Source organism: Ovis canadensis, chromosome 3 (genome assembly GCF_042477335.2).
Source record: "Ovis canadensis isolate MfBH-ARS-UI-01 breed Bighorn chromosome 3, ARS-UI_OviCan_v2, whole genome shotgun sequence".
NCBI lineage: Eukaryota > Metazoa > Chordata > Mammalia > Artiodactyla > Bovidae > Ovis > Ovis canadensis.
The window spans coordinates 106296698-106322823 of NC_091247.1; the positions used below are offsets into that span (position 1 = coordinate 106296698).

Sequence of the window (26126 nt, forward strand, 5' to 3'; positions counted from 1 at the left end):
AGAGAAGGTGAGGTTTGGAAAAAGAATGAGACCGGCACTTTACAGAAACAGATCACCTTCAATGAGGTGAGAAGGGGCAGCAGTCAGACTAGTGAGCTGCTGCACTAACCCAAGAAAAGAGTAAGTATGTATAGGCATGTATGTGGAAAGCTACTGTCTTAAGGGGGCCTGTTCTCCAAGGTTGTTCAGAGTAGTTATCTCTTAAACGGCTGGGGCAAGAAGTTCTAGAGATCAGCCAGAGGCTGGGACCGGCTAGGAGCTGGGCGTAATCAATCTTAATGTCCATTTTTTTCCTTCCGGTGAGAGAGTTCTTTGTTTTGCATAGAACGGTGGGGAGGACCCCAAGGGGAGTTTTAGCTCCAGGCTATTTTGAGCTGTGTAACTTTCCTTCAATTTTCAACCTATTGCAGTACAGTACTATATAGCCAATTGTGTTAGTTGGGTACCTAGGCTAACTTTGTTGGACTTACAAACAAATTTTTATAAACGCCCTTTCGGAAAAAGAACTCGGTGGTATGTAGGGGACTTCCTGTATTTGAAAACAGTTTAGTGACAAACCTTATACTCACTATGTATCAGTGATGTTTTCTTTTATATAGGAAAATATTAATAGTAGCACACTCTTTATAGCATATATTAATTAAAACATAACTGCTTCCCAGGTGGCACTAGTGAGAACCTGCCTGCCAATGCAGGAGATGTAAGAGATACCCTTCAGTCCCCCTGTTGGGAAGGTCCCCTGGAGAAGGAAATGGCAGCCCACTCCAGTATTCTTTTCTGGACAATCCCATGGACAGAGGATCCTGGCAGACTGTGGTCCACTGGGTCACAAAAAGTCAGACACGACTGAAGTGTCTTAGCATGAAGCATATATGAAAGTTATTACTCATAGCATTAAAGTCAAGAAACTAATAAATATGAAGGCAGCTAATGTTCAAGAAGCACCTACTATGTGTCAGTGACCATCTTAGGTACTTTATGTGCATTATTTCATTAGCTCCTCATAGCAACCATATGAAGTAGGTACTGTTGGTTCTATATTATTTTCTCATAGCAAATTTTATTTGCATCTGTAAACTTTCTGTGTACTGCTTTTGATTTCCAAGATCTTACATTTTTTCTATGAACATTGAAGTGAATATTGTATTATGTTAGATTTCAGTTGTGCAGTTTCTGTTATTTCTCAGTTTAGAGTTCTGGATTGCTTACAGTCTTTCCTGCCCTGAACTCCTGCCTTAACCTAATCAGTGCTCTAATTTTCATACAGACTGTGGAAAAGGTCTAGATCACAAATTGTTAGGGCTTAATCCTTGCACAAATGAAACTAGTGCCAAGGTTGTAAAATATCTTAAATGAGGAAGAAAAACCTTTGAGAATGATTTTTATCTGCTGTTTCATTTTTATTCAGCTCAAAATATTAACACTTTCTGGTTTCTGTTTTGATTTCTTCTTTGCGCTATTAGTTATTTAGGTGTCTAATGTAATTTCGAAAATATTTAAGGGGTTTTCCAGAGATCTTTGTATGACTGACTTCTAATTTCATTCTCCTGGGGTCAAAGAATATAATTTGTGTTGCTTGAATCCTTCAGTATTTATCACGACCCGTTTCATGGTCCAGAACATGGTGTACCCTGATAAATGTTCAGTGTGCATGTGAAGAGAATGTGCATCCTGCTCTGATCCGATGGTTTCTGTTGTTGTTCAGTTGCTCGGTCATGTCCAGCTCTTTGTGACCTCATGGACTGCAGCACTCCAGGATTCCCTATCCATCAGCATCTCCCAGAGTTTGCTCAAACTCATGTCCATTGAAACGATGATGCCATCCAACCATCTCATCCTCTGTTGCCCCTTCTCCTCCTGACTTCATTCTTTCCCAGCTTCAGGGTCTTTTCCATTGAGTCAGTTCTTTGCAGCAGGTGGCCAAAATACTGGAGCTTCAGCTTCAGCATCAGTCCTTCCAAGTGAATATTCAGGGTTGATTTCCTTTAGGGTTGACTGGTTTGATCTCCTTGCAGTCCAAGGGATGCTCAAGAGTCTTCTCCAGCACCACAGTTCGAAAATATCAATTCTTCAGTGCTCAGCCTTCTTTATGGTCCAACTCTCACATCTGAACATGAATACTGGAAAAAGCATAGCTTTGACCATATGGACCTTTGTCAGCCAGATGATATCTGTGCTTTTTAATATGCTATCTAGGTTTGTCATAGATGGAGTGCTCTATAAACGTCAACTTGGTCAGGTTTGTGGGTAGTGTTTTTCGAACCGTATTCTTAATGACTTTCTGCTTCCTTTTTCTATCAGTCATGTAGACAAGTGCATTAAAGTCTGCAATTACGATTGTGAATTCACCTGTTTCTATTTGCAGGTCTAGCAGTCCAGATATTCTAAAGTGCTGTTGTTGCTTTTTTTAAATTGGGGACCCAACTATTTTCTTATTTATTTATTTGACTGTGCTGGGTCTCCATTGCAGCAGGTGGGATCTTTAGTTGTGGCATGTGGGATCCAGTTCCCTGACCAGGGGCTGAATCTAGGCCCCCTGCATTGGGCGTATGGAGTCTTCGCCACTGGACCACCAGAGAAATCCCTGAAGTTCTGTTATTTTTGGCATAAATGTTTAATATTACTGTGCTTTCTGAATAAATTGGCCACTTTACCATTATGAAATGATTTTCTTTATTTTGGGTGTTAACAGTATTATCTGTGAAATCTCTTTTATCTGATATTCATATAGGCATTTTAGCTCTCTTTTGATTACATGGTGTATCATTTATTCATACTTATTTTAACTAATTTGCGTCTTTATATTCGATGTGTGTTTCATGTCAGGAGTAGTTTACTTCACAATCGTTGCCTTTGAATTTGGATAGTCAGCCCAGTGAAATGTATGGTATCATTCACACGGATTGCTATGTTGCTGTCTGGTCACTCTACGTCGTGTCTGACTCTTTTGTGACCCCATAGACTGTAGCCCGCCCAGCTTCTCTTTCCGTGGGATTTCCCAGGCAAGAATGCTGGAAGGCGTTACCATTGCCTTTCCATCTCCTGCATGGGCGGGTAGGGGTTTTTTTGTGTGTGTTTTTTAAATCTCTGTGCCACCAGAGGAGCCCATGCATAGATTTACACCTACCATATTTTCTATTGGTTCTGTCTATAACTTCATACACTTGCTTCTTTTGGATTCGTTGAATGTTTTTTGTTTCATGTGCATTTCTCCGTGGCTCCTCATCCTTCTCCCCTTTTCCTTTTGTAGCCCCATCAGTAGCACCTCTGAACGTCACCATGTTCCTGAATGAGTCCAGCAACAAGGTGGCCATTAGGTGGATCAAGCCTCCCACTAAGCGGCAGGACGGGGATCTCGTGGGCTATCACATCTCTCATGTGTGGCAGAATGCAGAGACATCCGTAAGTCTGAACTGTGACAGGGTGCTCTTGTCTCCGTGCATCTGTTGACGTATACTGCTTTAGGAACTTTGTTTTTGTAGTGAAAAGACCTGATATTCCTGGGTTAGGCAAGGCACCTTCCAGCGGGAGATAAACAGTGTTAAAATTGCTGGCTTGCTTAGTTATTCAGTCGTGTCCAGCTGTCTGTGACCCTATGGACCGTAGCCCACCAGGCCCCTCTGTTTATGGGACTTCTCTGGCAAGAATACTGCAGTGGGTTGCCGTGTCCTCCTCCAGGGGGTCTTCCTGACCCAGGGATGGAACCTGGGTCTCCTGCATTGCAGAAGGGATTCTTTACCATCTGAGCCACCAGCTGCTGGAGACGAAGAACACTGAAGGGCAGCCCTCCCTCAGAGGAGCCTAGAACCTGCGTCTGAACTGAAGCTTGAAATGAACTCTGTGTCCATCACTTAGGTTCCCTAATCTGCCTTCATTTCCAAAGAGCAAGAGTTCGACACAGCTTCCCCTGAAAATTGTCCTTTCATTTTCATTTTAAGAAAATTGTTATTGGGACTTCCCTTGTGGTCCAGTGGTTAAGACTCTGCCCTTCCCATGCAGGGGGCACTGGGTTGATCCCTGTTTGAGGATCTAAGATCCAGCATATCACAGGGCACCACCAAAAAATAAAAACAGAAAAAAGGGGGATGAATATGTACACGCTGCCGTATTTAAAATGGATAACCCACAAGGTCTTACTGTGCAGCGCGGGGAACTCTGCTCAGTGTTGTGTGGCAGCCTGGATGGGAGGGGGGTTTGTGGGAGAATGGATGTATGTATATGTATGGCTGAGCCCCTTTGCTGTCCACCTGCAGCTGTCACAACGCTGTTCATCATCTGTACTCCAGTATAAAGTAAAAAGTTTTAAAAAGAGAAAACTGTTACTAAAGCTGCATTTTCTTCATGCAAGGTGATGAAATTGGATATTTTGGAAGATATTCCAACTGACTACTCTAGTGAAGATTTTTTTTTTTTCGGTATAGAATTTCAGAACTTTCTTGAAGTAGTCTTTGGGTGGGTTTACAGTTTGCTGAAAACTGTAATAACCCACCAAAGTTTTCAAAGTTTGTACCTTCATTATCTTACAACTGTTGTGTCGCTTCACACTAAGAAACTCCTGATATTTATTATATGGACGTTTTCTGTATCTTTTATATATATATATATACACACTTGGCTGTGCTGGGTCTTAGTTACTGCATGTGGGATCTAGTTCCCTTATCAGGGATCAAACTTGGGTCGCCCGCTTTGGAAGCATGGAGTCTTAGCCACTGGACCACCAGGGAAGTCCCCGTTTTCCGTATCTTGATGAAGATTTCAACATTTTTTTGTTCTCTGTTTCTTGCTATCCCTTGCCTTCTAAATCAAAGCTTAAAATATAAAGGTCAGGATCAAGTAAAATTTGTTCTCCTTTAAGTTGGGACTGTGCCTTCCTCATCTTTGCACCATCTGAACACAGGACCTTGAACTTGCTTTGTAGGCAGGACACTACGGACTTCATGCATGGTCCTGCCTGACATCTAAACCAGAAGAATTTCTCTCTGTGAAGGGGACAGCCTTTTGATGAACGTGGACTAGTATTTCTTGTCCCATTCCCATGAAGTGTCTGTAGACCTGTGAGAATTCAGTGAGAAGACAAGTTTATAAATGTGCTGCATATTATAAGCCCTTCTTCAAGACCCACAGTATATACTGGCAAGTTCAAGGCTCTCCAGTGTTCTACAGGAGATAAATCTGTTTACCTTTGACTTGACACGAAGAGTCAGACCCGACTTAGTGACTGAACAACAACAGCCTTTAACTCGTAATTGCCTGAACCATAGAGACTCACACAAAATTTATTTCCTGTGCCAGAGAACATCATGATAGTTGAGGTTTGGAACCAAAGGAGAAAGCACTCTGCTGCTGCTAAGTCGAGTCAGTCGTGTCCGACTCTGTGCGACCCCATAGACGGCAGCCCAACAGGCTCCCCCATCCCTGGGATTCTCCAGGCAAGGACGCTGGAGTGGGTTGCCATTTCCTTCTCCAATGCATGATAGTGCAAAGTGAAAGTGGAGTCACTCAGTCGTGTCCGACTCTTCGCGCCCCCATGGACTGCAGCCTATCAGGCTTCTCCATCCATGGGATTTTCGAGGCAAGAGTACTGGAGTGGGGTGCCATTGCCTTCTCTGAGAAAGCACTCTATAAGCACTTAATTCTGTTTTGTTTTTTTTTCCAAGCATCTTCTCCACATTCCCTCCCCCATGTTTTATTGGCTCAAGTAGCACACCAGTGGCTTTAAAACAAGATAAATAAGTAAGGCCTGATTTTTTTTAATGGAGCACATTTTCTCTGGAACAGAAAGTGTCAGTGCCTTCCTAAATGTTGGTTTTAGTCACACCTCTTAGAATTGGAAAGAACGGGAGCCCACCATGCTGGTGCAAGGACAATGGGAGGTGGTCAGTGTCAAGGTTCAGAGCAGCTCCTGGGCAGTGCTCTGTGGGGATTGAGGGTGGGGGTCTTGAGTAGATAGTTTTGTTTTTCCTTCATGTGCTTTTTTCTCAGAAAAGTTAAACATTTATCTACTGTGTTCCCACAGTTTCAGAAAAGAGAGCAATGCAGCCATTGGGATAGTGGAGCATTAATTTTTCATCGCATACAGTAATGAAGTCATGCAATGATGCAATGGTGCAATGTCCTAACTCAATGTAACTTTTCATTACATTTTTAAAAATTTATTTTTAACTGGAGGATAATTGCTTTACAATATTGTGTTGATTTCTGCCGTGCATCAACATGAATCAGCCATAGGTATACATATGTCCCCTGCTTTCTGAGCCTCCCTCCCACCTCCCACCCCATCCCACCCCTGTAGGTTGTCAGAGCTCCTCCTCCTTTTTTTTTTTTTTAATTTGACTGCGCCGGGTCTTAGTTGCAATAGGTGGGATCTAGTTCTGTCCCATTCAGGGATGGAGCCAGGGCGCCCTGCATTGTGATGTGGAATTGTAGCCACTGGACCACCAAGAAGACAGCCTTGCTCTTCCCTTCAAGTGCATCCGCCACATGCTCCTCTGCTTTCAGAGGTTTCCCTGAGCCCTACTGCATGGCTCCAGTAAGCCAAGACTCCCAAGGCCTGAGGATGCTGCCAGCCCATCCTGCATCCCTGCCTCCCTTTTTCCTCCCTTAGCTGTGACCTGAGTGAGGAAAGGATGTGGTAGAAACACAGCCACTGCTCCTGGGATGTGGGTGGGACCATTTTCCTTAGAAGAACTCCTCTTGGAAGGACAAGGCCCCTGGTGCCTCAGTATTTCACTTCCTTTCCTTTCCTGTCTGCCCCCCCAGAAAGAGCTCTTGGAAGAAGTTGGCCAGAACCGCAGCCTTGCTCAGCTTTCTGTTCAAGCGCACAATGCCACATGTACCGTGAGGATTGCCGCCGTCACCAAAGGGGGCGTGGGGCCCTTCAGTGACCCGGTGAAGATCTTCATCCCCGCACGCGGTGAGAGCTGGTGCCAGATCGGCTAATGGGAGTATCAGTCCAGGCGACACGTGGGTTGCCAGAGAGCAGCTGGTGGGATGGGCAGCTTGTTTAAGAATGAAAAATAGGGGCTTCCCTGGTGTCCAGTGGTTAAGACCCCGAGCTTCCACTGCAGGGCACAGGGTTCCACCCCTGGTTGGGAAACTAAGGTCCCACATGCTGAGTGGCTCCTCCAAAAAAAAAAAAAACCAGAATGAAAAAGACCAAAAGGAAATTCTACAGTGATGAAGATAGTTGACAGGATAATACGCTTCAGAGCTGCTGGTTCCAATGAGTCCGCCCACTGTCACTCTCCAGGGTGATAATGTCCTAGGAAGTTTCAGCCTTTTAGAACCCAGAGTCCGACTGGACTTACCAAACAGCTGTTGTGGCTTTTACTGTGGTATAGATTTGCAGTGTTGTGTTCCTGCTGTACAAGGTGAATCAGATGTACATGTATATATGTATATGTGCCTGTGTATGCTTATTCAGTTGTGTCCGACTTTGTGACCCCATGGACTATAGCCCGCCAGTCTCCTCCGTCCATAGAATTCTCCAGGCAAGAACACTGCAGTGGGTTGTCATTCCCTTCTCTAGGGAATCTTTCTGACTCAGGAGTCAAACCTGTGTCTTGTGCATTGGCAGGCAGATTCTTTACCGCTGAGCCACCTGGGAAGTCTTTTTCAATACTGTTCACTCCTTTTCAGATTCTTGTCCCATATGGATTATTGCAGGGTATTGAGGAGAGTTCCCTGTGCTCTGTGTAGGTTCTTATTAGTTATCTATTTTATATATAGTACTGAATTTAGTTCTTTTTTTATTATGGAGAATAATTGCTTCACAGCGTTGTGTTAATTTCTGTGTACAGCAAAATGAATCAGCCATATAAACACACACGCCCCCTCCCTCCTGAGCCTCCCTCCCACCCCACTATCCCCCTGCTCCAAGTCATCACAGAGCACCGAGCTGAGCTCCGTGCAGCAGCTTCCCACTAGCTGCTTCACGCGTGGCAGTGCGTGCATGTAGCGCTGCTTTCCCCATTCGGCCTGGCCTGCCTCCGTGTCCACGTGCTCCTTCTCGACACCTTCCTCTCCTGTTCCTGCCCTGCAAACAGGCTCATTTGTACCGTTTTTCTGCATTCCATTTTTATGAGTTAATATACCATATTTGTTTTTCTCTTTCTGACTGCTGAATTTAGTGAGAATAATGTATACAGGGCTGAATTTTGGATTAATCAGGGTGGCTAATCCTCAGCTCTTTATAATTAGCACTGTTTATTTGCTGGTGTTTGTTATAAGCAGTCCAGCTCGCCCTGTGATGAGTCATTCAAGCCTTGGGTAATGTGCTTCATAACTGGGTGAAGAACATGATGGGTACAGAGCATGAAGCATTTCCTATAGAGACATCTTTAGACAGTGCTGGCTCACCCAGCTAAATGCTTAGCCCTGCATGTTGGCCTCTGTGTATTGTTGGAGTAGCCTTTGGCAAGGTGACACTATGGTGCCTCGAGGGGCCCAAATACTGTGTTTGCTCACACAGACCAGGGAAGCCGCCTTCTTCTGACTCTGACCTGCCCTAAGTTGTTTGGTAGTGAACTGCTGTCATAAACTCCCCACAGACATCTACATGAATACGATTTATACGTTTACAAAGTTCTTGCCAAATATGGCCTTTGTACCTATAGCAGACAAGACTTGGGAGCAGACCACTGAGTTCCCATCTCTCTGTCCCAGTGACCCTCAAACCTGCTCTCCCTTGTAGTGCTGAATTTAACCCTTATTTCAGCTCCTACAGACCATAGGCTCTGTCCCTAGGGAACATTAGTTACCTATGATGGGGACTCAGGGTATGTCTGCCTGGAAGAAATTCAGGGATGATTCTGATTCTAAAGGCACAGGTTAAAAATCAGAGCTAAACACAAGACATAGAAACATACAGTTACCAAAGGGGAAAGAGGGTGGGGGAGGGATAAATTAGGAGTTTAGGATTAGCAAATAAAATAGACAATAGCACAGAGAACTATATTCAAAATCTTGTAATAAACCATAATGGAAAAGAATGTGTAAAAGAATATATATATATATATATATATATATATATATATATATATATATATATACACGTGTGTGTGTGTGTGTGTGTGTGTGTATACAGGGCTTCCCAGGTGGCTCAGTGTAAAGAATCCACTTGGCAAGGAGACATGGGTTTGATCCTGGGGTCGGGAAGATCCCCTGGAGTAGGAAATGGCAACCCACTCCAGTATTTTGCCTGGGAAATCCCATGGACAGAGGAGCCTGGCGGGCTACAGAGCAGGGGGTCACATAGTCGGACACGACTGAGTGACTGAGCACGCAGACACACACATACGTGTAACTGAATCACTTTTCTGTCCACCGGAAACTAACACAGTATTAGAAATCAATTATACTTCAGTTTAAGAAAAAAAATCAGAGTTTAAGATGACAGACTTTTCCTTGTCATACATAATAATTATAAAAGGCTTTGCTGTCCTAGCAGGCCTGCCTTTGCAAAGTTCTAATCTTCATATATTTCAGTTACTACAGTTTAGGTAAATCATAGCCATTCCCAACAGTACAGTTCAAAGTTAAGTTACCAGCATGTATCAACAGTGATTGTGTGTTCGTCTCCACCAGCTCTGCAGTACGCAAATCAGTCCACAAGCAACAGGTGTATCTTGGTTGTGACCAGTCGGGTCACTTCTCTCCAAGTCTGTCTGTGGTTGGTCACCATGCTTTCCTTAGTCTGTTCACACACGTCTAAGAGGCGCAGAGCTGGGCTGCTTCCTTTCTCCCAGGGGCAAAACTCACATGACATTTCACAAAAGGAGCTATTTGAAAGACGGAGCTGGTGAACAAAGGTGAAAGTGCAGAGAAGAAAGGAAAGGAGATGATGTTGGAAGTAGAGTTTGAATTGAACGTGTGTGGAGTTATGGAAGAAATCGCTGACCAGGGCACGTTGATGCTGCTACCATTTTGTCCATGAGATGAGCAGCCATTGCGTAGGATGGTCTTAGCCACATGAGTGAAATGGCTGTGCTAAAAAGGAGGAGGATGTCCCAGAGGAAGCTACGCTGGCCACAGTCTTCTCAAGTGTGCTGCCCCGCCACCCCCGTACTGGTGTACTGCACTGAGAAGATGCAGAGCACGACCTCCTGAATGAGGAGCACATACCAGACACGTGGGGTCTGGTTAATTAACTGGGGGCAGGCAGTTAATTCCCTCTGCATCTGAGCCCCCACGTTGGGGAAGTGAAAACTCTGAGGTCATTTTGATGGGCAGTTTCAATACCCCCACACAAAGGAAGTAGAGTCACAAGACTGATTTACAAATCCCAGATGTGGGGGTGGGTGAGGGGGTGAGAGAGCCAGAGGAAGGGCAGTCCTCTGTCCCAGGTCACAGCAGGTGGTAGAGGGTGGGTAGCAAATGCCTGTACTTAACTTTTCAAAGGCTCAGCTCTAAGTGGTTATTTTAAAAGGTCCCCCAGGAAAAGCAAAGTGGCAACTTGTAGCAAGACTTCTAAGTTCAGATCCTTATCAAAATGTCCAGGCTCTGCTGTAAGAGGGATTGTCATACTGTAAAACGCCCCAGGAGTAACTCAAAATAGCTGTTTTCTCATCACAACATTTAAGGAACTCACAGAGGTATTTTACAGCGTTGAAAGTGCAGAGGATGAAACACTGGAAGCTGATCCAAACTTGGAAAGGAGTTTGACATTCACCAGAGCATGGAAAATATTAATACACTCTCTCTATATCCCAAGCTGTGTAACTGGAACCTGGCAAGCACTGTGCAAACTACTCTTGATACATTTTTTTTTTAAACAACATCAAAAAGCATTTTGATTCTCAATATTTCTAGTGTTTTAGAGTATACCAGTTAAATATTAGTTTTACTATTTTTCAGGTGGCCCAGTGCTAAAGAACCTGCCTGCCAGTGCAAAAGATACAGGAGGTATCAGTCCAATCGCTGGGTCAGGAGACTCCCTGGGTCAGGAGAATCCCTGGAGAAGGAAATGGCAACCCACTCCAGTATTCTTGCCTGAAGAATCCCATGGACAGAGGAGCATGGCGGGCTACAGTCCATGGGGTCACAGAGAGTCGGACATGGCTGAGCACCTGAACATGCTTACTATTTTTTCAGTTTCCTATACATTTATAACTGACTTGAATAGAGTTTCCCTGATATTGTAAATCGACTATCCCGAATCCCATGGAGATGTTTGAATGTATTCTATTTGTATTTTACCAGGTTCAATAGACTTTGCTCCCTCATCTACCCCAGCACCTGGCAACACAGATCCTGTGCTCATAATCCTTGGCTGCGTTTGTGGATTTGTTTTGATTGGGTTGGTTTTATACATTTCTCTGGCCATCAGGAAAAGAATCCAGGAGACAAAGTTTGGGTAAGTTTCTCAGTTTAAAATGTTTTGCTCAGTGGTATTGATGAAGTTGCCATGTGAAGTGGTATTGCCTCTTCTGCTGGCCTTGCTCCTGTATCCAGCTTGGTCCCTGTCTTATGCACCTCTTGGAGGCAGGCTGCTTCTTTAATTAGGCCAGTGTCACAAAGGCAGCCAATAGTGAAAGTTTTTTACTTGTTTCAAAGTCTCTTCCTGGCACTCTTCTTTCTTGTTTTTCTTCAGGAAGAAACTTAACATTTTTTAGGGCATTAAATATTGTGAAGTATTTTGATCCTCATTTCAAGACAGATAGATTAAAGTCAAAGTGCTAGAATGACGTCCCATCCATAATAGCATGAGAATAATAATGTTCCTAAGAAGAAACCCAATATATGTACAAAAGCTTTGTGGAAAAATTTATTAAACTTTATTGACATTACAGAAGAAAACTCAAATAAATGGAAAGATGTGTACCATGTTCATGGATGGGAAGGCTCAGCTTTGTCAAGAGATCATTTTCCCCCAAGTTGACCATAAATTCAATTCAGTCACCATCTAAATTGCTACAGGGTTGTCAATAAAAGCTGATTTGAAAATGTATCTTGAGAACTAAATGAGCAGAGAGAATCATGACAGTTTTGAAATATACAAAAATTTGGGTGGAGAAGGCTAGTCCTACTAAGTATAAAAACATGTTTAGTGATTGGGACAGAGAGGTATTGTTACATATAGAGAAAGCTCAGTCTGTGGACATCACAGGGCGCCCATATCAGGTGGCAGTAGAATAAACATGAAGATTCTATTTCACATCTTTGCAGGAAGGAAAGAATATGAAAAAAAATACACACAGCCTGTTCTATGCATTGAATGCAGAGAGCTGAGCAGGACAGACATGAGGCTGTTAAGAAGTCTGGCAGTTAAGAAGTGCAGAATAAAATACTCCAAGTGAAAATATTTCTATCAGCTAGGCCTCCACTACCTCATGGTTCCACAGAAGCTAAAAGTTTGCCACCAGAACAGATATATGTGAATCAGATAAGGTCTCATCTGATTCAACCTTAGCTTGAATAACTTGGTACTGTTTGAGGTTGAATGTTCTAGAACTTCCCAGAGTGGAGTTATGAAGTACAGCAAATATATTAACAAAATTACAGGACTGCTTCAAATATTTCAGAATAAGATTATCAGGAACCATTACCAGGAACCATTGAGCAGAAGCTGTAAACAAGTGATAGGTTGATCATTATTTTTATACTAAAGTCAGTTTCCATGGGTTTTCACTGCAAACCCCTAGATTCATTTGTTCATTCATTTGTACAAGCACCTTTCATTTATTCATTTTTAATGAAAATATATTTATTTCCTACTTATAAAATTAATATTCTTATAGTTTTTTTGTTGTTAAAAAATCAAATTATATAGAATAGTTGAAAGTAGAAGGTGAAACTCGTCTGTAACTCCTTGGTTGATACGCCATGGTCTCAGTTGCTGTTTTGGCATAAATCCTTCCAAATTGTTTGCCTTGCATATAAATATATTATTTTTAATGTGTTTTCTATTTTGAAATAATCTATATACATAAGAAAAAGTGAGGTTAAGTCTATAATCTAGACTCACTAATTCATAATACTTTCATACCAATTAGGCTAAAGCAGTGACTAAATGGATTTTTAAAAATAGGCTTTATTTTTTAGGGAAGTTTTGTAATTACCAAAAAATTGAGAAGGCAGTATAGAAACTTTTCATGTACATCACATCCAGGATCCCCTATTATTAACATTTTATGTTAGTTATATTTGCTACAATCAGTCAAACAGTATGAATACATTATCACTAACTAAAGTCCATACTTTATTCAGATTTCCTCTGTTTTTACCTGCTATCCCTCTTCTATTCTGGGGTCCTATCCGGGACACCACACTACATTTTGTTGTCATATCTCCTTAGGCTCCATAAGTTTCCCAGACTTTCCTTGTTTTTGATGAACTTGATAGTTTTCAGGAGTACTGGCCAGATATTTTGTAGGATACTCTCTGTTAGAATCTGTATGGTGTTCTCGCCATGATTGGACTAGGGTGGTGGACTACTGAAAGGAAGACCACAGAGGCAGAGCACCGTCTTCATCCTGTTATATCAAGGATACACTGTCAGTGTGGTTTCACTGTTGATGTTGATCCTGATCACCTAGCGGAGGCGGTATCTGCCTAGTTTCTCTACCATAGTTATTTGTTTCTCCCTTTTTATACTGGGCTCTTTGGAAGCAAGTCAGTGCTTGCAGCTCACATTTACAGGGTGAGGAGTTAACACTCCCCCCATCTCTTACAGGCAGAAAGTGTTAGTCGTTGTCAGTCATGTCTGACTCTTTGCAACCCCATGAACTGTATCCCACCAGGCTCCTTTGTCCAAGGGATTTCCCAGATAAGAATACTGGAGTCAGTTGCCATTTCCTTCTCCAAGGTATCTTCCCAACCCAGGGATGGAACCTGGATCTCCTGTATTTCAGGTGGATTCTTTACCGTCTGAACCTCCAGGGAAGCCCTAAAATACAAAGTATGTATATGAAATATTTGGAATTCTTCTGCACAGGAGACTTGTTTCTCGTCCCCTCTTTATTTATTTATACACACACACACACGTGCATGTATATACACAAGCATGTATATATGTATCAATTTGGACTCCTTTTATACTTGGGGTTATAATCCAACACAACTTCATTGTGTTGCTCAAATTGTTACAGCTTTGGCTGTTGGGAGCTTATCAGTTGTTCTAAACTCTCCATGGTTCCTAGACAGAGTCCTAAAATGGATCTAAGGAAGAAGCTTGTTTCTCCTGGTGGGAAATGTTCCTGGCCTAGAAGAGCTCTCTTAACAGGCAGCAGCCTAGTAGCATCTCGTGGACTCAGCCCCAGCCTGGGTAGCTCTCTGTTTCTAGTCTGAGATGTCCGTTATCTAATTCACCCAGGAGCGCCTTCACAGAGGAGGATTCAGAATTGGTCATCAGCTACATGGCAAAGCAGTCCTTTTGCCGGCGAGCCATCGAACTCACCTGTAAGTTGACTTTCATTTCTTTCTTTTGGCAAAAGCCACGATTATTGAGGGGCTTCCCTGATACCCAGTGATTTAGACTCCATGCTTCCAATGTAGAGGATGAGGGTTCAATCCCTGGTCAGGGGACTAATTTCCCACGTGCTGTGTGACCAAAAAGAAATTATTAAGAACAAGCAAAGAACCACAAATTAATTGATGGATTTCTAACAAAAGCCAAAGGAGTTGAAGAATGTCTATCTTTAATGTGCAAAATGTCTTTGGAAAGCAACAAGCAGAGAATCCAACATGGCCCTGGGCTTCCCTGCCGGGCAATTCCCTGGAAACCTGGAGCTGTACTCGAGGTGAAGGCCCTGGGGTTAAGGACTCCTGGTGCTTTGAAACGGGGGAGGAAGAAGGAACTCTCAGGGTGAGAGGAGAAGATGCGGGCAGAGGGACTTAAAAGAAACAGCAAAGCAACTGTCACAACCTCAGAGCTCATTTCCTGTTTTTTCCTGGCAACCAAGTCAGAGAACAACTTCCTAACATACTTTGTGACAATTATGGTTTGAACTTTGCTGAATCAGAGCAGCAACTCTTAGTCTCAAAAAATGGGAATAAACAGCTCTGTTCTTGAATAATTTCAGAAACAGTGTAGAAAGTATTTGAATATTATCAAATTCAAGTGTTTGGATGTTTGCCAAAAAACAAAACAATAAATAAATATAAAGATGATGGAATGCAGATTGCTATGGAACAAAAATTCATTTGATGTAGTATCTTATTAATTCCTTCTCTAATCCAGAAGTTTAGAGGTTTAGGTGTCTATTCTTGCATTAAAAAAAAAAATCCTCCATTTGGACCAATTTTTTTCTCCGATGGGGGGATGATTTGGGTAAAATTTATCCACTGAGAGCTAATGTGTTATTTCTAAAGATCCACACTGTTTTTCTCTCTTTCAAAGTCTTGCTTATTCCCGAACTATGGCACAAACTGAATCATTTGCCAGTAGTTACCAAATTGGTCTCCCTTTCTTGGTTAATACTTCTTGTTGATAACATTGGTTGTACAGTATGTCTACACCTTACAGGAAATTTTAGTCTTCAATCTCCCCACCAAGTATCCCACTTGGCTCCTCTTATGTCATTAGAGCGAGATTCTGCGCACCATATGCAAAACAGACTGTGCCTTGTTCTCGACATGTTTCCCGTGGATTCTGTGCCAGCTTCCTCAGCTGGGAGGGCAGGGGAGACGTCCTGATGACGGTTTCGTATCCCATAGTTCGGGGTATAATAGTAAATACTTAGAAAGAATATTGACTTGCCTTCCTCACTCTTTTAAGGGCAAAGCTCCCCTGCATGAATCTGATTGCCAGCTGCTGCTACTGCCCAATGGGAATGGTTCTGATTTTTATAATCGTTCAGGATGAATTTTGCCCTGATGGATTGATTTTACTCACTTTAATCACAGCGGGATTAAGTATGATATTTCATTACTGACATTTGGCAGGGAGAGCTATGCATATAAAATGAGAAAACTGTTAAACTTGTTTATGGAACTTTATAATTTTAAGTATGTTCACATGAAAGGAAGCATCCTGACCGGTCATATGTGCTCTGCCACTCCTCCTATAGTACAGAGCTTGGGAGTCAGTGAGGAGCTGCAAAATAAACTAGAGGATGTTGTGATTGACAGGAGCCTTCTTATTCTTGGCAAAATTCTGGGTGAAGGTAAGCAGTTTTTTTCTTTCCAAATATGAGTAAAAAGGTAAGCAGTTCACAGTCATTCTTTAAAATATATATATTAAATAGAATACCATTCTTGTGACTTTAACTTATAATACAAATATTCATAGTTCTCTTTTATAACTTTTAAAATGAAAAAGTAAACGGTGATTTCTGAAACTCGGATGTGACCTATGAAAAGAGCCTCAGACTTCCCTGGTTGCCCAGTGTTAAAGAATCTGCCTACCAATGCAGGGGCCGTGGGTTCAGTCCCCGGTCAGGGAAGATCCCACATGCCGCGGGGCAGCTAAGCCTGTGTGCCGCTACTACTGAGCCCCAAGCTCTGCAACAAGAGAAGCTACCACAGTGAGAAAGCCACACACCACAACTAGCGAAATCCCAAAGACCCAACACAGCCAAAAGTAAATAAATAAATAATAAAATTTAAAAAAGAAAAGAGCCTGTGTGAAAAGAGCCTCTTAAAAATGTCAGTTCCCTTCCTTCATTAAAAAGCAGCAGTTCGTACACTTTCAATGTTTTCCTCTAGTTCTTAAGCTTCCTGTCCTTTGCACCTGCCAAGTTACATAGGACCAAAAGTGAAGATACACATTTCATGTCAAAATCATCTTAGGATGAATGATAGAAGTATTAAGAGTTTGTACTTGATGCATGTCAGTAACAGTTTCCAGGTTGTCTTATAAGTTTCCTGGATCAGTTTTGATGCATACTAAAGTGATGAACTGAGGTAAGTCTGAGCCAAACAAGCCTGTGACAAGCAGAAAGCTAGTGCACAGCCTGTGCCCTGGGTTGACCAGTGTAGGTGGCCTGGGCCGGCTCTGACCAGCTGCTGTGTGGAGGTCACTCTGGGGTCTCATGAAAATAACAGCTCTGGTACTATCCCACTTTTGTGGGCAGGAATGATTTTGCACAAGGTCAATATAGATGTTTTATTTCACAGGAGAGTTTGGGTCTGTCATGGAAGGAAATCTTAATCAGGAAGATGGGACCTCTCAGAAGGTGGCTGTGAAAACCATGAAGTGTGAGTTAACCCCGATTGTTCTAGAGGCGGGCAGCTATTTCAGTGTCTGGTGCTTCATCAGGCCAGTGATGGATGATGGAGTTCGTATGTCATGATCCCTATCGAGTCACAGAGGGAGAGCTACTATAATGAACTGTTCATACCTGCATCATATATTCTTTTCTTTTTTAATGTTTTGTTTATTTATGTATTTCTTATTGAAGTATTGTTGATTTATGCGCTTCCCAGGTGGTGCTAGTGGTAAAGAAACTGCCTGAAATGCAGGAGACAAGAGTTTGACCCCTGGGTTGGGAAGATCCCCTGGGGAAGGGAATGGCAACCCACTCCAGTACTCTTGCCTGGAGAATCCCCACGGACAGAGGAGCCTGGTGGGCTGCAGTCCGTGGGGCCACAAAGAGTCGGACACGACTGAGTCACTGAGCATGCACGCACACAGTTGGCTTACAGTGTTTCAGGGTACAGCAAAGAGATTCAGTTACACAGATATATTTTCGCATATTCTTCACACTTGCCAGGGAGGGGGAAATTTGCCTCCCTACCCATCTTAAGTTCTCATGGCTGGCCTAATAATAAAATTGACACAGGACAGATTAAAAGGAGAAAACACATGAATTTTAATTAATGCCCAAGAAGATCTCATAGAAATGGGACTTAACAAGTGGCCAAAGGAGGCACTGTGTAAATGTTTTAGAGAAACAGCACCATTGTGAGGAAATGACAGGACAAAGAAACTTGAGTTTGAGATGTCCAGTTAAGTGAAGAATCCAAACAGAGTGTGGGCTTGGGGTAGTCAATTTAAAGACCTATCAAGGTTTGTTCATACAGGCTTCTTCAGCCTGAATTCCCTTTCTCTGGTGATAAGGATGTCCTTCATCTTTCACGTGAGAGATTTATTTCCAGTTTTCAGGAAGACAGAAAGGAGGGTCAGAGCTTTCTTCTTGCATTAGCTGTTTCCTGCTGCTGCTGCTGCTAAGTCGCTTCAGTCGTGTCTGACTCTGTGCGACCCCGTAGATGGCAGCCCATGAGGCTCCGCCGTCCCTGGGATTCTCCAGGCAAGAACACTGGAGTGGGTTGCCGTTTACGTAACCGTATGCATTACGGATTACGGCGTATTTTGGGATGACCCACCCTGAGCCCCGACACACGAGGCAATAGCGTTTGCTGTTTCCTCCCTACCTCCCTGCCTCTGTCACCTAGTAGAGATAATGATTCCAAAGTAAGGCATGAATTTCCAAGGCAGGGTGGATCTGGTAGCAGCATCTGACCCTAGGGCTCATTCTGGCTTACTTGGTGGATTCACTTCCTCGCATGAGGGTGGCTGTGTGGGTCTGCAGGAAGCTGTGGGCTGCCTGGAAGAAAGAATTCTCAGAGAGAGGAGAAGTGTTCTTTGCCCAAAGGCATAGGAAGGAGAGCTATGATCACAAACTACAGTCTCCAAGTAAGCTGAGGAGAGTGCCTACATCTGGGTCAGGAAGGGCCCGAAAAGTCATCACAGAGTCTGCTTCCAACCCATGAGTGGTAAACCACTGTTAAGAGTCTTCAGCAAATGAGAAGCAAGAGCAGACGATGTTCTGGAACGTTCACTTTGGTTGCAGTGTTGAGGAGGAGGAACCATTAATACAGCGTTGGCAAAAATAGTGATAGATGCCAATTAGAACACTCCAGAATCTGTGCTGGAGTCCAGGGAGACACGGGCTTGATTCTTGAGTTGGGAAGATCCCCTGGAGAAGGAAATGGCAACCCACTCCAGTATTCATGCCTGAAATTTCCATGGACAGAGGAGCTTGGGAGGCTACAGTCCACAGGGTCTCCAAGAGTCGGACATGACTAAGCAACTGAACACGCATAGGACTTCCCTGGTGGTCCACTAATTAAGACTCTGCGCTTCCACGGCAGGGGGCACCGACTGAATCCCTGAGGGATCTCTGGTCAGGGGACTAAGGTCCCACGTGCCATGCAGTGCGGCCACAAAATAAATAAATAAAAGCACCTTTTAAGAAAAGAATGAAAGAAAATAGAAAATTAGGGTCATTTGTGTAGGAATCGCATCCATGCTAATGATCAAAGGTTGAAAGCCAGTCGTCTCTGGCCTCCAAGTCACACACTCATCTACACTGGCCTGAAGGGGTTGCACCACGGGGGAGGGTTTTCCCCACCATCACACTTGGCTGGTTGGGGCAAGTGGGCAGACACTCCCTGAGTCTGCATTGATAGGAGGATTAGGAGGCACAGACCCTGTACTACATGCTCTTGTATGTGACTCCAGACAACACTCCACTCCTGTCAGTGTGCATTCCCTAAGGTGTGCCGGCTTTATGCTTGATTTTTTCCCCTATTTTTTTGGTGGGGGTGCACCCTGCAAGATTTGCAGAATCTTAATTCCAGAGACTGAACCAGGGCCCTTAGCAGTGAAAGTGCAGAATCCTAACCACTGGACCACCTGGGAATTCCCTATGGTTGATTTTAATTGTAGCAGCTCAGTGGTAAAGAATCCTCCTGCCAATGCAGGAGACATGGGTTCAACCCCTGGGTCAGGAAGATACCCTGGAGAAGGGAAAGACAAACTGCTCCAGTATTCTTGCCTGGGAAATCCCATAGACAGTGGAGCTTGGCGGGCTACAGTCCATGGGGTTGCAAAGAGTTGGACACAATATAGTGACTAAGAATAACACAAAATACATCATCCTGAGACCGATTCCAAATAGGAAAAGGAGTATGTTAAGGCTGTATATTGTCACCCTGCTTATTTAACTTACATGTAGAGTACATCGTGAGAAACGCTGGGCTGGAGGAAGCACAAGCTGGAATCAAGATTGCCGGGAGAAATATCAATAACCTCAGATATGCAGATGACACCACCCTTATGGCAGGAGGTGAAGAAGAAGTAAAGAGCCTCTTGATGAAAGTGAAAGAGGAGAATGAAAAAGTTGGCTTAAAGCTCAACATTCAGAAAACGAAGATCATGGCATCCAGTCCCATCACTTCGTGGGAAACAGATGGGGCAATAGTGGAAACAGTGGCTGACTTTATTTTTCGGGGCTCCAAAATCACTGCAGATGGTGATCCCAGCCATGAAATTAAAAGACGCTTACTCCTTGGAAGGAAAGTTATGACCAACCTAGACAGCATATTAAAAAGCAGAGACATTAGTTTGTCAACAAAGGTCCGTCTAGTCAAGGCTATGGTTTTTCCGGTGGTCATGTATGGATGTGAGAGTTGGTCTATAAAGAAAGCTGAGCACCAAAGAATTGAAGCTTTTGAACTGTGGTGTTGGAGAAGACTCCTGAGAGTCCCTTGGACTGCAAGGAGATCCAACCAGTCCATCCTGAAGGAGATCAGTCCTCAGTGTTCATTGGAAGGACTGACGCTGAAGCTGAAACTCCAATACTTTGGCCACCTGATATGAAAAGCTGACTCATTTGCAAAGACCCTGATGCTGGAAAAGATTGAGGGCAGGAGGAGAAGGGAATGACAGAGGATGAGATGGCTGGATGGCATCACCGACTCAATGGACATGAGTTTGGGTAGACTCCAGGAGTTCGTGATGGACAGGGAGGCCTGGCGTGCTGCGGTTCATGGGGTCGCAGAGTCGAACATGACTGAGTGAGTGGACTGAACTGAACTGAACTGAAGAATCTTTTAAATTTGCAGTTCAGAGACATTGAGTACATTCATATTCTTGTGCAGCCATCACCACCATCCACCTCCATAACTTTTTCACTCACAAAACTGAGCTGCATACCCATTAAAGAACAACCCCCATTCTCCCCACCCCTTCTTGCACCTGGCACTCACCATTCAATTTTCTGTGAATTGGACTTCTCTAAATACTTCACAGAAGTGGAATCATACAGTATCTGTCCTTGTGTGACTGGCTTATTTCACTTAGCCAAATTATAGAATTTTAAATGTTTCTTTTGAGCTGGCGTGATTCCAGAAACTTGGTATGAAAGTGCATCTAGTTCACAAGGCAGAATGGGGCAGCCAGACTTGCAAGAAATGTGCTGAGAGAGAGAAGCAGTTTGCTCTTTTTGTGAGGCAAAAATCATTGCAACAGACCAGTTAGATTCTATTTTAGGTGTGGTTTTTGTGTTGTTTTTTTTTTTTGCTATTAATAATCAGTTCAGTTCAGTTGCTCAGTCATGTCCAACTCTTTGTGACCCCATGGACCGCAGCACCCCAAGCTTCCCTGTCCATCACCAACTCCTGGAGCTTGCTCATACTCAGTGTTCATTGAGTTGGTGATGCCACCCAAATATCTCATCCTCTGTTGTCCCCTTCTCCTCCTGACTTCAATCTTTCCCAGCATCAGGGTCTTTTCCAGTGAGTCAGTTCTTCACATCAGATGGCCAAAGCATTGGCATTTCAGCTTCAGCATCAGTCCTTCCAATAAATATTCAGGACTAATTTCTTTGAGGACTGACTGGTTTGATCACTTAATTTTTAGAATGGTTTTAGATTTACAGCAGGGGGCTTTCCTGATGGCTCCAGCAGTAAAGAATCCACCTGGCAATGCGGGAGACGTGGGTTTGATCCCTGGGTCAAGAAGATCCGCAGGAGAAGGGCATGGCAGCCCACTCCAGTATTGCCTGGGAAATCCCAAGAGGAGCCTGGTGGGCTCCAGTCCAACAGGGTCATGAAGAGTTGGACACACTTGGCGAGTAAACAGCCACAGCAGGTGACATTAGGGTCCAACTGGTGTTGTATGTTCTGTAGGGTTTGACAAATGCATTATGTCCTGTGTCCGCCATCCCAGGGTCACACAGAAGTTTCACCTGCTGAAAATCCCTGTAGGCAACCGATTCATCCCTCCCCCAACCAGTCCCTGGCAGCCACTCTTACTGTCCCTATCATTTTACCTTTTCCTGATTTAACTTTTAAAGAATAAAATTGCTATTCCTCTTTCCCCTTCCCTGAGTAATAACTCAAGGCTAACTGTTTCCATCTTTTCTTTTAGTGGACAACTTTTCGCAGCGAGAGATTGAGGAATTTCTCAGTGAGGCCGCGTGCATGAAAGACTTCAACCATCCGAACGTCATCCGGCTCCTCGGTACTCACGGAGACGCAGCATCGGGTAGCCGGGGGGCCTTGGCTGGCATACTCTAGGCCCAAGCAAAAATCTCTGCGGCAGATAAACATTGTGCTTTGTATAAGCCCAGAGTACTTCATAACATTGGGTTTTTGTGAATTCCCTGGCAGTCAAGTGATTAGGACTCAGCACTTCCTCTGCAGGAGGCCTGAGTTCAATCGCTGGTTGGGGAACTAATATCCTGCAAAAAAAAAAAAAAAAGAGTTGGTTTTTCTCCCAAAAGACTTTTTATGGTTGTATTTTTCTGAAGCTGGTTGTAAAAATAGGCCTGAATTTCCTGGACACCAGTGAACTCAGGAATGTTTAGTGTCCACAGAATTCTAAGTTGCTGTGGATTAAAATAGCCTCAGTTACCCCCGCCCCCACCCTTACAAGGTTTCCCTTATGGCTCAGTTGGTAAAGAATCTGCCTGCAATTCAGGAGATCTGGGTTCATTCCCTGGGTTGCGAAGATCCCCTGGAGAAGGAAATGGCTCCTCCAGTATTCTCCCTCTCCAGTATTCTTGCCTGAAGAATTCCATGGACAGAGGAGCTTGGCGGGCTACAGTCCATGAGGTCGAAACAGAGTCAGACACGACGTAGCCCTTGAACCACCACTGCCACCCCGCTTACAAGACGTGAAAGCTGGTTATGCTGTGATTTGTCTTGATTTCAGGTTGCACATGAATCAAATGCTAGCAGGGTAAAGCTGTAAATTAGACAAATTCCACAGATCAGTTTCGAAAAACAATTTTTCTTAAAACTTCTTTTAGCTCTACCAAGTGACATACGGGATCTTAGTTCCCCTCAGGGATTTAGACTGCTCCCTGCAGTGTAAGCTAGGAGTACTAACCACTGGACCCCTAGAAAGTCCTGAGAGACAGTTTTTAAATCAACTGAATCAAGTCCCATGAAATTGTCAATACAGAGCCCAAGAAATGTGGCTTCCCTGGCGGCTCAGACAGTAAGGGATTTGCCTGCAATGAGAGACACTGGATTCAATCCTGGGTTGGGAAGATCCTCTGGAGGAGGGCATGGCAACCCGCTCCAGTATTCTAGCCTGGAGAATCCCATGGACAGAGGAGCCTGGCGGGCTACAGTCCATGGTCACAAAGAGTCAGACACGACAGAGCAACTAAGCACAGCACAACCTAAGAAATCAGTACTTGAAAAGATATTAACATTTTTTTAACTTACTAATTTCTTGGGATTTATGTTGGCAGTTTCATGGGATTTGAGTCAGTGATTTAACAATGAGAATTTGGTTTTGTGACACCGTTTACTAACAAATACTCAATGGAGAGCTGGTCTCAAGTGGTTGGTGTGTGATGTTCTTCCAAAAGGGGGGAGCAACCTAAAGATAATTGAATGTTCTGCTGACTTCTTTTTTTGCTGTCCTTTAACTTGATAAATGCTATATTCTTGGGGGAATTTTCAATGTTTATTATGATGGACACTGCCAGAGAGATGGGAAAACTAATGTTTGGAGACAGTATTGTGTCAAAGAAACTACTGTTGCTCATTTGTAGCTGTTGACTTCGGCAGAGTCTAAGGACAGTGGTGTTTAGTCCTTGACTACTATGTGCAAGAGCTTTGCGAACCTGACCTCAGACAGACTCTGATTCAAGCATCTGTGACAAATGATGTGGAGCTTTCCTGTGTATAACTGTTAACATTTAGAGACATGGATTTCACCTATGGGCCCTCAGAATTAATTCTTCCAATAGTTTTAAGTATTTGGTTGCAGGGGACTTCATATGATTAATTATTTAACCGTCTGAAACTAGTTTGCCCTCGAATTCTCTTGTGGTCACCTCCCCCTCAGTTTGACTCAGAGTAACAAAAACTCCATGAGTTTCTACAGCTATACTTGTTTTTGTTGTTTAGTCACTAAGTCGTGTCTGACTCTTTCGTGACCCCGTGGACTCACCAGGTTCCTCTGTCCACGGGATTCCTCAGGCAAGAATACTGGAGTGGGTTGCCATATCCTTCTCCATAGCTGTACTTGGTATTGATTACTTTTTTGAGAACTTTCGTGCAAAGATTGGCACTAGTCTGAAAGAAAAAAAATACCAAGTGGACCCCAGTATGTGTTCCATATTCTAGAACACAGAGTGTGTGAGTTATGAGTGTTTTGTTTTTTTAACTGTTAATTTGAGAGTGCGTGGTTTCAATTACGCAGTGCTCCTGCAGCGCGTTTTCTGGTCACTGCTAACAAGGGCTCTTTGTAACTTACTCTCTGGTTTTAATTCCAGGCGTATGTATAGAAATGAGCCCTCAGGGCATCCCCAGGCCCATGGTGATTTTACCCTTCATGAAATACGGGGATCTGCACACCTACCTCCTCTGTTCCCGACTGGAGACAGGACCGAAGGTAATTCATCACCCCACTGCCTGAGCAGTACTCGGGGCTCCCAGGGCCCAGTACAGGGCCAGGACAACCTCAGCGTCTAACCTAGAAAGGGAAGCAGGGGACGCTGGCTTTGTCCGGTGCTCACTGCAGGCCCTGGGGGTTGATGGAGGGCGTCCGTCGTCACAGCAGACCTGCCCACAGGCTTTGTTACTCTCATCTTATGTGGGGGAGAAGCCAGCTGGGAGTGGAGCAAGATAGCCCTCTTGCTATCAGAGTGGCTCTTTCCTTCGGTCTCCTTTTGTGGATTGTTCACTATGGAATCACCAGATGTCGGAGCCATCTCAGTTCCCAGTTGCAGAGTTTTTTTCAGAGAACCGGAGGGGAAATTGGTTGCATCCATCTTTCTATTTGTCCCGAGCCCCTCTGTCCTCAGAATCAGAAAGCATGTTAGGAATTGGTGTGCCCACCAGCCTACCTTCCACGGTGCCCCTGAGAGAGGTCCACCCCTGAGACCCCACAGGGCAAGCCTAAGCCTTGCCCTCAAGCCCCACAGCACAGAGAAAGCAACCAGAAACGGGCCCTTAGACTGCAACACCTCGCTCCCCAGCCCCAGGTGGTGGAAGGGGTCCTGATGAGAGAGCAGTAGCAACGTGGTGCCTGGGAGCGCCGCAGGGGAAGGTCCTCATTCCCCGAGACAGGCGGACCTGGAGGAACGGCCACTCACCAGAAAGTTTATCGAGACGGCTGGAGAAACCACAAACCTGGGCTTCTCTGGTGGTCTAGTGGATGAGAATCCACCTGCCAGTGCAGAGGACACGTGTTCCATCCCTGGTCCAGGAAGATCCCATACGCCACGGAGCAACCAAGTCAGTGCTCCACATCTAGTGAGCCTGTGCCCTGTAGCCTGGGAGCCCCGGCTGCTGAAGGCCTGCACCTAGAGCCCGGGTCCCAGCAAGAGAAGCCACTACAAGGAGAAGCCCCGCATCAGAATGTCGAGTGGTCCCCGCTCACTGCTACTAGAGCAAAGCCTGTGCAGCGAAGTCAGAACTAAAGTGAACACGGACTTCCCCGGTGGTCCACTGGTTAAGACTCTGCACTCTCAGGGCAGGCGGCCTGCGCTCCATCCCTAGTCAGAGAACTAGAGCCCACCTGTTTCAACTAAAGATCCCACGTGCGGGGATCGAAGACTCCGACACGGCACAGCCAAATAAATAAATAAAATACAATTATTTTTAAAAACAAAATAAATCTTTAAAAAAACATAAAACCTGAGACCAGTTTACAGAGAACATTTTCTGGAGCCTTCTCTCCTGTACCTTGCTGCCCCTGTTGGTATTGTATGCGAGTGTTATGGAAACACCAAGAGACTTTTTATTTTCTTTCTCTTGGTTTTGTCCTGTTCTTTTGAGGGATGGCGGGAAGAACCTAAAAGGGAAGGAGTTCCTGCCTTCTTCTGGCTCCCATGGTGGCCCCATGCTCACGCCTGTTTTGGTTTTTACAATTCACGTGTTTATTTTTGGTTGCTCTGGGTCTTCGTTGCTGTGCTTGGGCTTTCTCTATTTTTGGTGGG

At 44.2% G+C, this 26126-nt stretch overlaps 1 protein-coding gene across 2 annotated transcripts in view; it reads left to right on the forward strand.

The window, feature by feature from the left end:
* MERTK (MER proto-oncogene, tyrosine kinase) overlaps positions 1 to 26126 on the forward strand; it is a 117776-nt gene that overhangs the window by 78758 nt on the left and 12892 nt on the right. For both annotated transcript variants that reach the window (XM_069583995.1, XM_069583996.1), the window contains 8 exons: positions 3251 to 3402; positions 6760 to 6913; positions 11200 to 11353; positions 14312 to 14397; positions 16008 to 16103; positions 17056 to 17136; positions 22094 to 22186; positions 24459 to 24577. In XM_069583995.1, coding sequence (XP_069440096.1) covers positions 3251 to 3402; positions 6760 to 6913; positions 11200 to 11353; positions 14312 to 14397; positions 16008 to 16103; positions 17056 to 17136; positions 22094 to 22186; positions 24459 to 24577 — 935 coding nt within the window. The remainder of the gene's footprint in view (positions 1 to 3250; positions 3403 to 6759; positions 6914 to 11199; positions 11354 to 14311; positions 14398 to 16007; positions 16104 to 17055; positions 17137 to 22093; positions 22187 to 24458; positions 24578 to 26126) is intronic.